Source organism: Camelina sativa, chromosome 15 (assembly GCF_030686135.1).
Source record: "Camelina sativa cultivar CO46 ecotype springtype chromosome 15, ASM3068613v1".
NCBI lineage: Eukaryota > Viridiplantae > Streptophyta > Magnoliopsida > Brassicales > Brassicaceae > Camelina > Camelina sativa.
This window is the reverse complement of record NC_141894.1, coordinates 1632264-1645123: the sequence shown is the minus strand read 5'-3', so window position 1 is coordinate 1645123 and position 12860 is coordinate 1632264. Positions and strand designations below refer to the sequence as shown.

Genomic DNA, 12860 nt, shown 5'->3' with positions numbered 1-12860 from the left:
AAAATGCTTATCGATTTTTTCAAGGATTTGCAAATAAAACCTATCTTTTTACGGCCATTCTAATTTATCCCGTGTGTATTCGCTAGTCACTATTCAGGACTGTACATTTAAGGTTGTGTTAATGACAATAAAACTAAACTTGGATGGGCGTTTCAATAATTAATTATGTTTAGTAAATAGCAACTGCAAATTTGCATAATCCGCAAGTATACAAAACCATTAACCAAAGACTAGAATATGTCTCAGTTCGAGTAATAAGGAAGATTCTTAAACTACTACTATCCTAGAAATGAAAAGAGAAGTTGGGGCAACACCGAAAGAACTAGCTAGTTGTCAGCAAATTAACGTAGCTTTGGCAGAACCATATGACTTTCTACATGATCGAAAAAGACTTGGATCACAGCAGAGTCATCTCCAATTCCTTCAATCACAACTTTTCTGGCATCTTTTTCCTTGGGATCGTAACAGATAAAAAAGAACGGGTTAGGGGATGGGATCGGTGCAAGTATAATCTCACCGGTACCAAGTACACCGCAGAACATGACCTTTTGATCATTCCCACCATATATATCTTTAATAGAAGGGACCACGGCAGCAAATTTTGACCATTCTTCTTTGGTTGCATCTTCAAGAATCCATAGGTCTATTGGACCGCGGTATCCACGGCACACTATACTTATCTTTCCACTGTGGTTTACCAAATTACCATACTGTTGTAGTGTATAATCCTCAGGTAGCTTACTGACACTAAAGTCCTCAGATCTAAGATTGAAGCTTACTAGAGATTTTTTGTCGTTGAACAAAGCTAGATAATACACAACCCCATTCCTGCATATCCCTGGAGATCCAGAATGATGACGATGGGTAAACTTACATTCGAGCATTCTCCATTTTTGTTTAGGTCCTACCGTTAAAACTTGATGCTCCTCTGTCATAGGCTCCTCATAGAAAGGATCTTCCCACTTGAAGCTTTGTGATCCACGTTTAGTGATCACCGTCATGCACAACACTTTGTATACATCATTAACTGGTTCGTATCCAAAAACAGAGAATATGTCCTTTCTGTTCGTTTTAACCCTAGGTAAAGATACAAACTGACCAGTACTAGGGTTTCCAAAGATCGCTTTAGTACCGTTTCGACCAAAGATGAAGCCGCCGATGGGTGGATTAAAACAGTACCGTAGATCCGAATTGATAGTGTAACTGACCCTATACGATGATCAGAAGACGGATCCTCCTGAGAGCAGGAGTGAAAGAAGTGCTTCTGCGTGTTGCGACGGTAGACAGAGAAAAGAAGACGCGGCTGTGAAAAAGATCGAGTTTGGTACAAGTCGGTGAAGTCTTTGCCACGGATGATCGATGACCAGTGGTTTGAAACGAAACCTAGCCTTGCTATGGATTCCGGCAGCAGTTTCATGAGAATCTCTACTTTAAGTTCCAGAGGAATGATGGAACACGGGTCGTGTTCTTCATCTCTTTTTTCTTCTGTCTTCTTACACTTCCTTCCCCTTTTCTTCATGGCTCGCTTTTTTCAATTCCTCTCTCTCACACAATTTCGTTTTTTCCCACTCTGAAAACCCTAGGCCTATCTTACTCAGGGCGATTCCAATTCCTGAGTAAACCGTTTTATGAATTTGCAAGTCAGACCTTCTATTTTACAAACTTAACAGAAAGGTACTCTTTTTATTTTCTGCTCTAATTGGAAATCCTTATGACAACACCAAAGAGTAAAGACTGTCATACAAATTGAATACACACTTTCGCTATTTCCATTGATTTTTGTAGAGCCTAAACAAAACTTTCATAAACCTAGACTAATTCAACTGCTTCTTTTGATTTTTTTCATAGAGCATCTCAAATCGATCATGGAAAGCTAAAGACACTGTAAGCTTTCAGAGACTTCTTTGCATCAAAGTAGACTTATGTATTCACAGAAGTTGATATGCATTAGCCTCTTCTTTTTCTCCAACTGATGTTAGACCAGGAAACTGTCCAATATCATGACCAGCAAGAGGACTTAACCTATCATGTAAACCGATTGCAAATTCTTCAGGACTAGCACCACCATTCTGCAGGAATTCCGCAATCTGCAGGGGAAAGAAGAGGAGTAAAATAACAAAATATTTGTGATATTTTCTTCTGGAATCCTTAAGACAAGAACACAGATTTTTTTTTAAAGACGAGTCAAGGGAAGCTTCTTACATGGTTTCCTAAAGCTGCACCGCTTAAAGCAGCAGATTCTAAGTTAGAACCGAGAAGCCAATCACCGCATATACCAGCACGGCCTTGTGGATCAAATATACATGGAACTGCAGGAGTGTTCTTCGGCAGAGCTGCTCCCCTGTATATGAAAAATATTGAATCACACCACAAATCTTCAAACATTTTAGCACTGTTAATACAACTTTTACTTACCATAGCTGGAGACGCGTATAAACCGGTTTAGGAAGGGAGCCTTCAGGCAAGCCCAACGCCATTTCCACACCTTGAAGCATACCAGCTCTAACTTTGTCTGCCGTGACCGTCGGTATGTTTTCCTATGAGGGAGAGAAGAAGGTAAACAATTTGATTGATTTCTGGCTTTGACATTATATTTTATAGCTTTGAAGAAACTAACCTGAGGAACTTTATTCTGTTTCCCATATGCAGCAGTACTGAAAAAAGTCCAACAATGTGGAGATCCGCCATTTCCAAGCTTTGCAGAGTTATTTCCCATCCAAGACAATGATTCGACTCCTTTCACAAACGCTCCCTCGAAGTTCACTGTAGGAAGAGGATCATCAAAAGCTGCTAATAGCGCCCATATTGAACTCAGGTCCAGTTTCTAAAACAAAAGAAAAAAGAGGATTGTATCAGAAGAGGCCATAGGACTTAAAAAGTTTCTGTTCCGCTAGATATTCTCTACCTTCATCTGTTTTGCAACTAGGGGCAAGCCTGATGCTGAAAGCAAACGATTCGCACATTTACCTGAACAAAAAAGGTGAACCATTTGTATAAAAACAAGACATAACAAAGCATCTGAAGCTATTAAGAGAGAAACTGATACGCTTTTCTTACCATTATGAGCAATGACTATAACATCAAACTGACCACGAGGTGTTCCATTCTCACTTAAATGCCACATCCCATTAAGTGGTTCCAACTTACTAATCCAACAAGGCCTAACCAAATTCACCATTTGACTCTGCAACCAATCAACCATTTGTTACTTACTTTCATCTCATACAAATCTTAAAAAAAAACTCAATTTTTTCCTGAAGAGAGATAACAACATATCTTACCTCTAATAGCAACGAATCAGCAAGAGATCGCATACCGTTAACAGCAATATATCTAGGAGGTGATGATGAAGGAAACTGTGAGAAGCTACCTCCGATTTCAAGCTCTCCAACAACACCTTTCCACTCTCGAACAAGTCCTTTCTCTAACCAACCATCAACCAATTGAACAAAACGAGAATCGTTTGCAGTGAAGAATTGAGCAGCGTGATCGAAAACTAGTCCCTGTGGTTCAATAATCCTTGTTCCAAGCCTTCCTCCTAACCCATGTATCCCCTACATAAACACAACACACAATTTGAACTCCTAAAGCTTGGCTTTTGAACAGCAAAAACACTTAAAAACCACAAATTTCTCAGTACCCATTAAACCAAACTTCAATTCAGATTAGAAAGTATCCAAAAGGAACCAAATTGACGAACGAACCGTATCGAAAACAGTGGATTGGACGCCACGAGCTTCCAAGTTCAATGCGCAGACCAAACCCGCCATTCCGCCGCCGATAATCGCCACGTGGGGGTCATCGGAGATCCGTGCGGTGAAAGTAACCTGTTCTTGTAAGAACGATTTCTTGAGGATCGACCTTCTAGAAGTTCCATACTTGGAGGAGGACTGACGCCGTTTCTGAAAATTAGGGTTTCTGCTGCTGGGGTTCGACTTCCCAGTGTTCTTCTGTGAATCGCATGTTGTTGTAATTTTTCTTGTGGTGGATGATAATAAGTCAGGGCTTCTGGGTTTAGCTAGGGTTTTGAGTCTCAGAGGTTGAAGAAACGAAGAAGACAGAGGAAATAAAGAAGTGGCCATGGTTTAATTTTGGAGGGAGGCTAAGATTTAATCCCTTGACTTATCTGTTATCCATTTTTAAAATATTTCGGAACCGAAATTTACTGTTTTACCCTCTCTTTATATTTTCACTAATGATATGATTAAGAGTTTAAGACCAAAAAAAGACACAAATGGGGTCTAATTAATCGGACATAGTGCTTTCCACCGGAAAAGGTAATAATACTAATATATGCATTCAGATATTCAAATTAGAGTAAATTTGATTGATATTAATCACGCGGTTCTTTATAATTCGGTGTATAAATCAACAATTACATAGACAGAAACAGAAAGAAACAGGAACGCCCAACTATGGATTTAAAGAAAGCATCTTTGCTTTTGTTCTTTCTTATCTTTCTCCATCTGCAGCACGGCTTTACTCTTGCCTTCTCTCGATCTGTAACAACTTTAGCCTCCGTTGATCCAAATCATGACAATTCCCCGGTTCAAGGTGATGTGATCTCTCGGAATTTAACGGAATTAGCCGTCGTTGTTAAGAAGGGAGGCGGAGGCGGAGGAGGAGGTGGAGGCAGAGGTGGAGGCAGCTTCGGCGGAGGAGGACGTAGTTTTGGTGGAGGAGGACGAGGTTTCACCGGAGGATCACGTGGGAAAGGCGGTGGCGATCGAGCGATTCCTGGTAGAGGAGTAGGAGGAGGAATACGTCCGATTCCGATTTATGGCGGCGGATCGCACCACGGTGGTCATCGTTCAACCGGCGGCCGAGAAACTGCTAGCGGTTGGTTAGGTTTTTTTAATTTAGCCGGTTTGGTTTTGGTTTTTTAGAGTTTCTTTATTTGATTTAGCCGGTTTAGGTTAATTGTTTGATACCGGTTTTGCTTCCCACTGGTTTGCTACTATATATGAGAAGAAGGTTGTTACTTGTTAGGTTATGATTCCCTTCATACCAATTTCAATCTTACTAATCTAACAAGTAAGAAATCAACAATTAGATAATACTTTCGGTAAATAATCTTACCTACTAAAATTCAAATCCAACAACACTCAAAAAATATACAAATTTCAACATTAGGAGTTCCTTCAACAATCCACATAGAAGTTAAAATTGAGAAAGACAAGTTACGTTGTGAACCAAACATATACCGGAAATAACCGAAAAACAAAGAGTCTTTGTTTTGATTTGATTTTTAAATTTTCTCCGGTAAGATCAAAGTTAGTTTGAGTAAAAAACACAGACAACACAGAGCACCACCGTTCACCATATCTTTTTCAAGCCTCACAAGCTTCTTCAGCGCACTCGTTCACTGGTTTCAATCCAACTTTGCCCTTGCCAGATCTGAATCGAGGGCTTTCGTGGGCAGCATTGGCGTTCTTGCTCTTGTGATCGTCTTTGTTCTGAACTGTTCCGGTGCTGTGTCGGTTCCGGTTAGAGACTGTCTTCAGAACCTCTTCACGGGAAGATGAGGTGATTGCGTCGCTGAAGCTTTTTCTCCGAGAAAGGATCAGTTTTGGCGACTTTGGACGCGTCAGAGGTTGCTAGAAAGAAGCATAACATAAGTTATACTTTTGTCACAAGAACAATGCGTGAGACTCTGAAGAAAGAGAGAGTTTTATTATATAGTTTGAAACATACCTTCTTGAGCTCAGGTTTTGCAGGAGGAGCTTCGTAGTAGAAGTTGGGGACGGGTTTAGCCTTGAACTTTAGATTCTTTCTAAGTTGTTTTAGTGCCGCTTCTTGTTCTTCCTGCAAACCATTAAAATCAATAATGAAGCTTCACAACCAGAAAACACAAAACTGTATCTACCAGAAATGTGTACTTTACCTTTTGCCTTTGTTCAAGCTCATTCCTTTCGGCTTCAAGCGCTTGGTTTTTCTCCTCGAGCTTTTGGTAATACTAAACCAGACAGACCCAACCAAAAAAAATCAAACAGTAAACAGAACAGAGTGGACACTTCCATAACTGAAATGAAGAAGCAGAAAGGTTGAATGTTTACTAACCTCTTTGCGCTTCTCAGCACGTTCAGCACTTCTAAACGTTGGAGCACTTCCATAAGTCACTGACTTACCCATCCTCATTGAAGTTGCCACTCTGTGAGTAGATATCATTAAGGCAACATTATCGTGGTTTTCTTAAGCATGGCATACATACATACATAAGTATCTAGTATAAAATGATATAAAAGTAGGTAAAAGGATACGAAGAAGCGATGGAGCAAGTATCATCATCATCGATATGCTTCTTGATCTCGGGTTGCAATGGCTTCCTCACTGCAAGAAGAGAAGCATCCTGCTGCAACAAACATAAATAAATGGGAAAACATATGCTTTAGGCCTCGATCATATACACATCTTGATCTTGTAGTCCTAATCATCTACAATGCATTTCATAATTCCAAGCTTTTCAAAACTCGATGTATATATTACCTTTGAACCTTTAGCATTTCCAGTACGGGTTTTAGGCGAATTTTGAGCTACAATTTTCTCAGCAGATGCGACATTAGGTGAATTCTCAGAGAGAGACTTCTCCTCTGTGCATTCTTTGACTTCAAATTCCTCCTCAGGCTCATCTACAGCTATCTTAGGAGCAACGTGAACTCTAGCGCTTGAAACGTCAGCGTTTCTGTCCATAAGCACCTCAACAACTTCTCTTCCCATTCCACTGCACATATCCAAACCACCACAAGATTCAATTCAATTTGTAAGATCTCAGGTTTATCCTCACCTTCAACTTTCTCTCTCTCTCTCTACCCTAGCAACAACAAAATCTCATCTTTGTTATGAAGTTTGCAACTTTTTTTTATATAATCTGACATTGCAAAGTTAGATTGTAATTAACAGAGATTGGTTCAAAGTTATGACATTGCGGAAACTGTAGAGATATAAAGTCATAGGAAGAAGAATTCAAAAGTGAAACCAACACGCATAAACAACATCCCAGATGAAAAAAGAGTCAAATTTTTCAAAAAAAAATGTAAAATTTGAAAAACCTAGATGGGAAATAATGAGGGGAAAGCAACAGATAAAAACAAGAATTTGAGGAAGAAGCGTGTACCCAAAAACAGAGGATTAAATTGATTCAAAAAAATGCAAAAAAACAAAAAATGTTTGTATCATCTTACACAAATCTTGTAGGAGGATTAGAGGAAGAAGGATTCTTGTGCACCACCACCTCTGTCTCCCTCTCTCCGATGGCCCGTGAGAATTCTTTGCAGACAAAATAGAAATGAATGTCTTTTTTATCCACAACAAAGTTCCTTCTCTCTCTCAAGAAAAAATAAATGGATTTTTTATTTTCTTTGGAGGCGGTGACTATTTTGGATTTGTGTTTGATTTGTTTAAGCTGTTTGGGGTATTTATTGGGACTTTTCATTTTTTGAAATATATAATTTTTTTTTTCTTTTGGGCAAACGCCATTTTTTTCAAATCTAATAATTTTTTTTTGTTTCTGCTTAAAAAAGAAACAGTTTACTTTAATTTTTGGAATTTCTTGGCGCTTTTACCGCATGCTTCTTCAAAAACAAAAATAGATACACCCTAAAGACGTAAACATTTAAAACGTACGACTTCGTAGGAAATGTAAATCTTGTTTGATTTTATGAAATGTGGCAATTAGTTTTTTAAGTTAAATTAATTAAAAACAAAAAAAATAACGGTAATCATTTGTTAAGCAGTAGAAGTAGTAGTATCTTAGAAGGAAATTAAAACTCATAAATAATCATGGCGGATTTAGAAGTCACAAGACATATACCAATGTGACAAATACCTTCTCATTTAATAAAAAACCATAAATACCAATGTGACTTCTTGTTGTAGTAACTTATTTAATAACGCACCTCTCGACTAACGTGATACCAGTAATAGAAATGCTCCATACCTTTTTCCATTTCAAAACTCAAGAGTAATTTTTGTACTTTCCCTCGCTTCTTTGTTTAAAATTTTTGCAGCTTTTATATAAGCTTATGAACGGCATAGATTCATATAGAAGACCCTATGTGGCCTTATTCTCTAATAATCACACACATTGTTTTTGCAACCTAACTAACACAACAAACTTACAAAATACTGTACAATTTTGTCAACACACAAGGAATTTAGTAATATTTTTCTAAAAAGTCAAAACATTCTTTAAATTCAAAAATTAATAAGATGTACAAAAAAATCAAAAAGTGAAAAATACAGTAATTGCTAGACTAGAAACATCCGGTTCCGACAGAACACAATAAACACCTTTGATGTTTAATTTGAAATTTAGAACAAAACACATACAAATTTGAATAAAACGTACAAGGACGGACCCACGTCTGCAACTGGAACAAACGTAGGACCCACGTCGCAACTCAAACATCAGAGCAATCTTTCTTCTTTCTTCCTTTTGACGGCAAAATTCTTTAACCAGGAAAAAGCCAATTCGGTCGGTTGGTCCAACAAATTTTAAAATTGGTCCCCAAAATCAAAGATATTATTATTTGCCTACCAAAATCATTCAACGAAATTGGTTGATATTTGAAACTATTAAATACACAAGAGATAACATAATATTTTCTCCGTTTATATTACTTGTCATCCTAACTGATTTAATGCATATTAAAAAACAATTTAATTTTCTATTTTACCTTTTATTAATATATTGTTTCATTTGTTTTAAGTAATTAATAAACTAAAAATAAAGATTAAGACTGGAAATTTAATTGATAAAGTTGTACCGTAAACATAAAACGGTAAGTAATATGAACAAAAAATTTCCTTTAGAATGACAAATAAAAAATTGGAGAAAATAATGTATATGATTTGAATTTGATAATTTCCCGTACCTGTATCTATATTATAATATCAAATTAAGAAACTGATTATTTTGAAATAAAGTGGATCACCACTTAAAATAATAATAATAATAATAGACTTTATCATCGCCCAAGGTCTATTCTTCAACATTGACATTATTATATACTTAAAGAAGGTCTATTTGTTCGATTCATAACACATATTAAATGATTACTATATCAATATTTAAATTATCCATCAAATTGTAAAGGTCAATATTTTTTACATATTATTATTTCGCAAGAACACAATAAATTAAGGTCCCAAATATATACTGATTAATAGTAAAATATATGAAATAAATATTAATTGAAACTAAGGCTATATAGGTTACATATGCTGCTCCCTCAGGTCCTATAGGTTACCTTAGACCCAATTAGATTGATAATTGTTTATCCGAGAATCGTTTATGATTACTAAAAAAAAAATTATTAAAATTTTATTATTTTTATTTTTTTCCAATAAATTAGTAATAGTTATTCATATTAAATTTATTCATGTTTTGGTTGTATCTGTATACTTACAAACAATTATGTAATCTCTGGTTCAATTAATAAAATAAATATTATTATTTTTTACATATTATTATTTTGCAAGAACACAATAAATTAAGGTCCCAAATATACATTGATTAATAGTAAAATATATTAAATAAATATTAATTGAACCTAAGACCATATAGGTTACATATGCTGCTCCCTCATGTCATATAGGTTAACTCAGACCCAATTAGATTGATAATTGTTTATTCGAGAATCGTTTATGATTGCTAAAAAAAAAATTATTAAAATTTTATTTTTTTTCCAATAAATTAGTAATACTTATTCATCTTATTCATATTAAATTTATTCATGTTTTGGTTGTATCTGTATACTTGCAAACAATTATGTAATCTCTGATTCAATGAGAGATTCAAGGGAAAACGTCCTGGTTCCCCATGAGAACTATGATATCGTACCAGATGGAGCCCGATCTTTACCCCCGTCCCAGATGGCTCTCCTGAAATTCTTCTCAATCTATATACCCATATATCTGTAATTTACGTTTTGTATCTCCATGAGAATAGAAGATATCATCTATTTCACCATTGCTATAGGTTTAATTGGTTTACTATTTGATTAACCGAGTGACGAAGTTTACAAACCAAAATAAACCTGATTTCGACCCGATTAAAACCTGATTTTGACCCGATTAGAAACATAACCCTCAACCGAGAAATCCCTAAAATCACATTTTAACCTCTTTTTTGTTTTCTCTCGCGACGAACCCTAGAAAATCAAATTTCACCATCGATTTCTCAAATTGAATCGATGGATTTAATAATCCGATCTGGTTTTGGGCAACAAGATGGTATTGGGCAAAGAGATGGTGTTGGAGAACGAGAGTACGATGAAGAAGGAGAGGATCGAGATGAATTTCACGTCGATATGCTTGCTCAGGAATTTACCGATGCTGAAGAGTCGATTCGTCATGATACGTACCCAGAAAGTGACGACGAGGAAGAAGGTCGTGGTCGTGGTGCGGGTCGTGGTCGTGGTGCGGGTCCAGAGAGGGTGTTTACGGATATCGGACGTGGTGATGGAACTTTGTGGAAAGACCAATCCTTCTACAATGGGGTCGCATTCAAGGAGAGTGTCTTGGACTATGCACTACATACTGGTTACAATTTGAAGCAATACAGGTATGACAAAGATAAACTCGGGTTTAGATGTGTTGGGGATAAGGGCAATTGTGAGTGGAAAGTGTTTGCTGCACTTCTTCCAAACGCATCTTTGTGGAAGATTACGAAATACATTGATAAGCATTGTTGTACCCCCAATGGCGAGTGTGAGATGTTTAAGGTCCCAGTCATAGCTAGAATTTTTCTCGATAAGATTAGAGAGGAACCGGATCATTACAAGCCTTTGAGGATTGAACAGATTATCATGGAAAGGTGGAAGATATCCGCTACTAGGCCACAATGTCAAGCTGCTCGGAGAAAGGCTTTGGGATGGATAGAGTATGAGTATGAACAACAGTTTGCACGACTGCGAGATTACCAAGCTGAGATCTTGGAAGCAAATCCAGGGTCTGTTGTGGAGATTGATACAATTAAGAATGATGCTGGTCAAGACGTCTTCAATCGGTTTTATGTTTGTTTCGATGCCCTTAGAAGAACTTGGAAACAGACTTGCCGGCCAATAATAGGAGTTGATGGCGCCTTCTTAAAGGCAAAGATCAAGGGACAGTTGCTTGCTGCATTAGGCAGAGATGCAGACAATGGCATCTATCCAATAGCCTGGTGTGTTGTTCAAGTTGAGAACAAAGACAATTGGTTATGGTTTGTGAAGAGATTGAAGACTGACCTGGATCTAAACGAGGGAGATGGTTACATTTTAGTGTCTGATCGACAAAAGGTATGTATCTAACTAATTTATTATATTGGTTAATAAATGTGAATGCTCTCGTTTTTAATATGTTTGGTTTTTGGTTCTCAATTAGGGGTTGATAAAAGCTGTGGAGTTGGAGTTACCACAAATAGAGCATAGAATGTGTGTTAGACACATCTATGGGAACTTGAAGAAGACTCATCCTTCCAAGAAGCAAATCAAGCCACTCCTCTGGCATATGGCTTGGAGCTATAATGCAAAACAGTTCGGTGAGAGACTGGAACAGATACACGCTTATGACACTGGTGTGTATGATGATGTTATGAAGTCGAAACCAAAGAGCTGGTGTCGTGCCTTCTATAAGTTGGGGGGTTATTGCGAAGATGTTGACAACAACTTCACAGAATCTTTCAACAAGACCATCGACAAAGCAAGGGAGAAACCGTTTGTGGCAATGTTGGAGACAGTTAGAAGACTGTCTATGGTTCGGATTGCCAAGCGTTCAGCTCTCTCTCATTCTCACAAAGGTAATTAACTTTATTCAAAATTTAATGCAATTTTCTACGATTGTCTATGATTTTATTCAAAGACTGTCTATGATTTCTACATATTTAATGCAATGTTCTTGGTTTTTGATGTTTCAGGTTTATGTACTCCATATGTGGCAAGGTTTCTTGCTAAAGAGCATGACAAAGCTTCGGAATGCCAGGTGCATCCTTCTACTAATGGGTGCTTTGAAGTCACACTGGATGGAGACAAACACAGAGTTAGTTTACAAAATATGACTTGTACCTGCAAAAAATATCAAATATGTGGTATTCCATGTGAGCATGCCTATGGAGTGATTCTGAAGAGGACGTTAAGTGCTGATGACTATGTCTGCCAGTGGTTTCGAACTGCTATGTGGAGGCTTAACTACACAAATGGCATTACTCCACAAAGGGGTGCTCGTCATTGGCCTTCGACTTTAGGTGAGAATGTTCATGTTCCACCTGAGCCACCACAACCTGGGAGAAAGAAGATAACCAAGGCAGACAAGAAGAGGAAGCCAGGTGTAAATGAGTCTCCTGTCAAGAAGAAACCAAAACATAAAAAAAGGATAATGCACTGTGGAATTTGTGGTTCTGATCAGCATAACCGTAGGTACCACCAGAAGAAGAATCAAACACAGGTTGTTAATCGGTTTTTTCTCATTTTATTTCTCAAGATGAGTCTCTTGTTCTCATTTTTTGAAATTTGCGGTTTTTCAGGCTTCTCAGGGTGGTGGAGGAGAAGTTGTTCAAGGTGGTGGACTTTCTCAAGATGGTGGTGGACTTTCTCAATCTGGTGGAGGAGAAGTTGTTCAGGGTGGTGGAGGACTATCTCAAGGTGGTGGAGGACTTTCACAAGCCTGAATATTGAAGATTATGGTAGTAGGGGTCTGTTTTTTGGTTTAAGAGACTAGTTGGATCTGTATTTTGGTCGAATAGACTAGTAGGGTTATGTTTTTGGTCTGTGATCATGTTGAGAACATGATTTCAAAACGTTATCATTCTGCTTGTTTTCAGAACATGTGTTCATCATGTTCTGCCTTTTATGAAATGTGGAATGTCTTATCTTATTAAATGC

The 12860-nt window shown here is 37.4% G+C and overlaps 4 protein-coding genes and 1 pseudogene across 9 annotated transcripts; 2 read left to right on the top strand and 3 right to left on the bottom strand.

The window, feature by feature from the left end:
* Nucleotides 1–207: 207 nt before the first annotated feature.
* LOC104748006 (F-box/kelch-repeat protein At3g04660 pseudogene) lies at nt 208–1638 on the bottom strand (annotated as a pseudogene).
* Nucleotides 1639–1663: 25 nt separating this feature from the next.
* On the bottom strand, nt 1664–4119 carry LOC104744573 (uncharacterized). The gene is made up of 8 exons (XM_010465647.3): nt 3705–4119; nt 3282–3554; nt 3058–3184; nt 2906–2967; nt 2618–2824; nt 2416–2537; nt 2203–2341; nt 1664–2087 (listed from the first exon to the last, which is right to left on the bottom strand). The coding sequence occupies exons 1-8, from the start codon at nt 4080–4082 to the stop codon at nt 1929–1931; spliced, it is 1467 nt and encodes a 488-aa protein (XP_010463949.2). The 5' UTR covers nt 4083–4119; the 3' UTR covers nt 1664–1928.
* Nucleotides 4120–4309: 190 nt separating this feature from the next.
* On the top strand, nt 4310–4988 carry LOC104744572 (uncharacterized). Its single transcript, XM_010465646.3, has one exon. The coding sequence runs from the start codon at nt 4416–4418 to the stop codon at nt 4884–4886; it is 471 nt and encodes a 156-aa protein (XP_010463948.1). The 5' UTR covers nt 4310–4415; the 3' UTR covers nt 4887–4988.
* Nucleotides 4989–5049: 61 nt separating this feature from the next.
* On the bottom strand, nt 5050–7524 carry LOC104744571 (protein WVD2-like 1). Of its 5 annotated transcripts, none has more exons than XM_087488136.1 (7): nt 7182–7524; nt 6487–6721; nt 6261–6349; nt 6061–6151; nt 5885–5956; nt 5695–5805; nt 5050–5624 (listed from the first exon to the last, which is right to left on the bottom strand). In XM_087488136.1, the coding sequence occupies exons 1-7, from the start codon at nt 7430–7432 to the stop codon at nt 5598–5600; spliced, it is 876 nt and encodes a 291-aa protein (XP_087344262.1). In that variant the 5' UTR covers nt 7433–7524; the 3' UTR covers nt 5050–5597. The 5 variants fall into 5 exon arrangements, with proteins under 5 accessions (XP_087344262.1, XP_087344259.1, XP_087344260.1 ...); XM_087488133.1 differs by having other exon boundaries at nt 5050–5597; XM_087488134.1 differs by having other exon boundaries at nt 6261–6352; nt 7182–7408.
* A 2523-nt stretch (nt 7525–10047) lies between these two features.
* Nucleotides 10048–12824, top strand: LOC104748005 (uncharacterized). Of its 2 annotated transcripts, XM_087489494.1 has the most exons (4): nt 10048–11279; nt 11365–11779; nt 11897–12423; nt 12503–12824. In XM_087489494.1, the coding sequence occupies exons 1-4, from the start codon at nt 10194–10196 to the stop codon at nt 12644–12646; spliced, it is 2172 nt and encodes a 723-aa protein (XP_087345620.1). In that variant the 5' UTR covers nt 10048–10193; the 3' UTR covers nt 12647–12824. The 2 variants fall into 2 exon arrangements, with proteins under 2 accessions (XP_087345620.1, XP_087345619.1); XM_087489493.1 differs by having other exon boundaries at nt 11897–12824.
* Nucleotides 12825–12860: the final 36 nt, after the last annotated feature.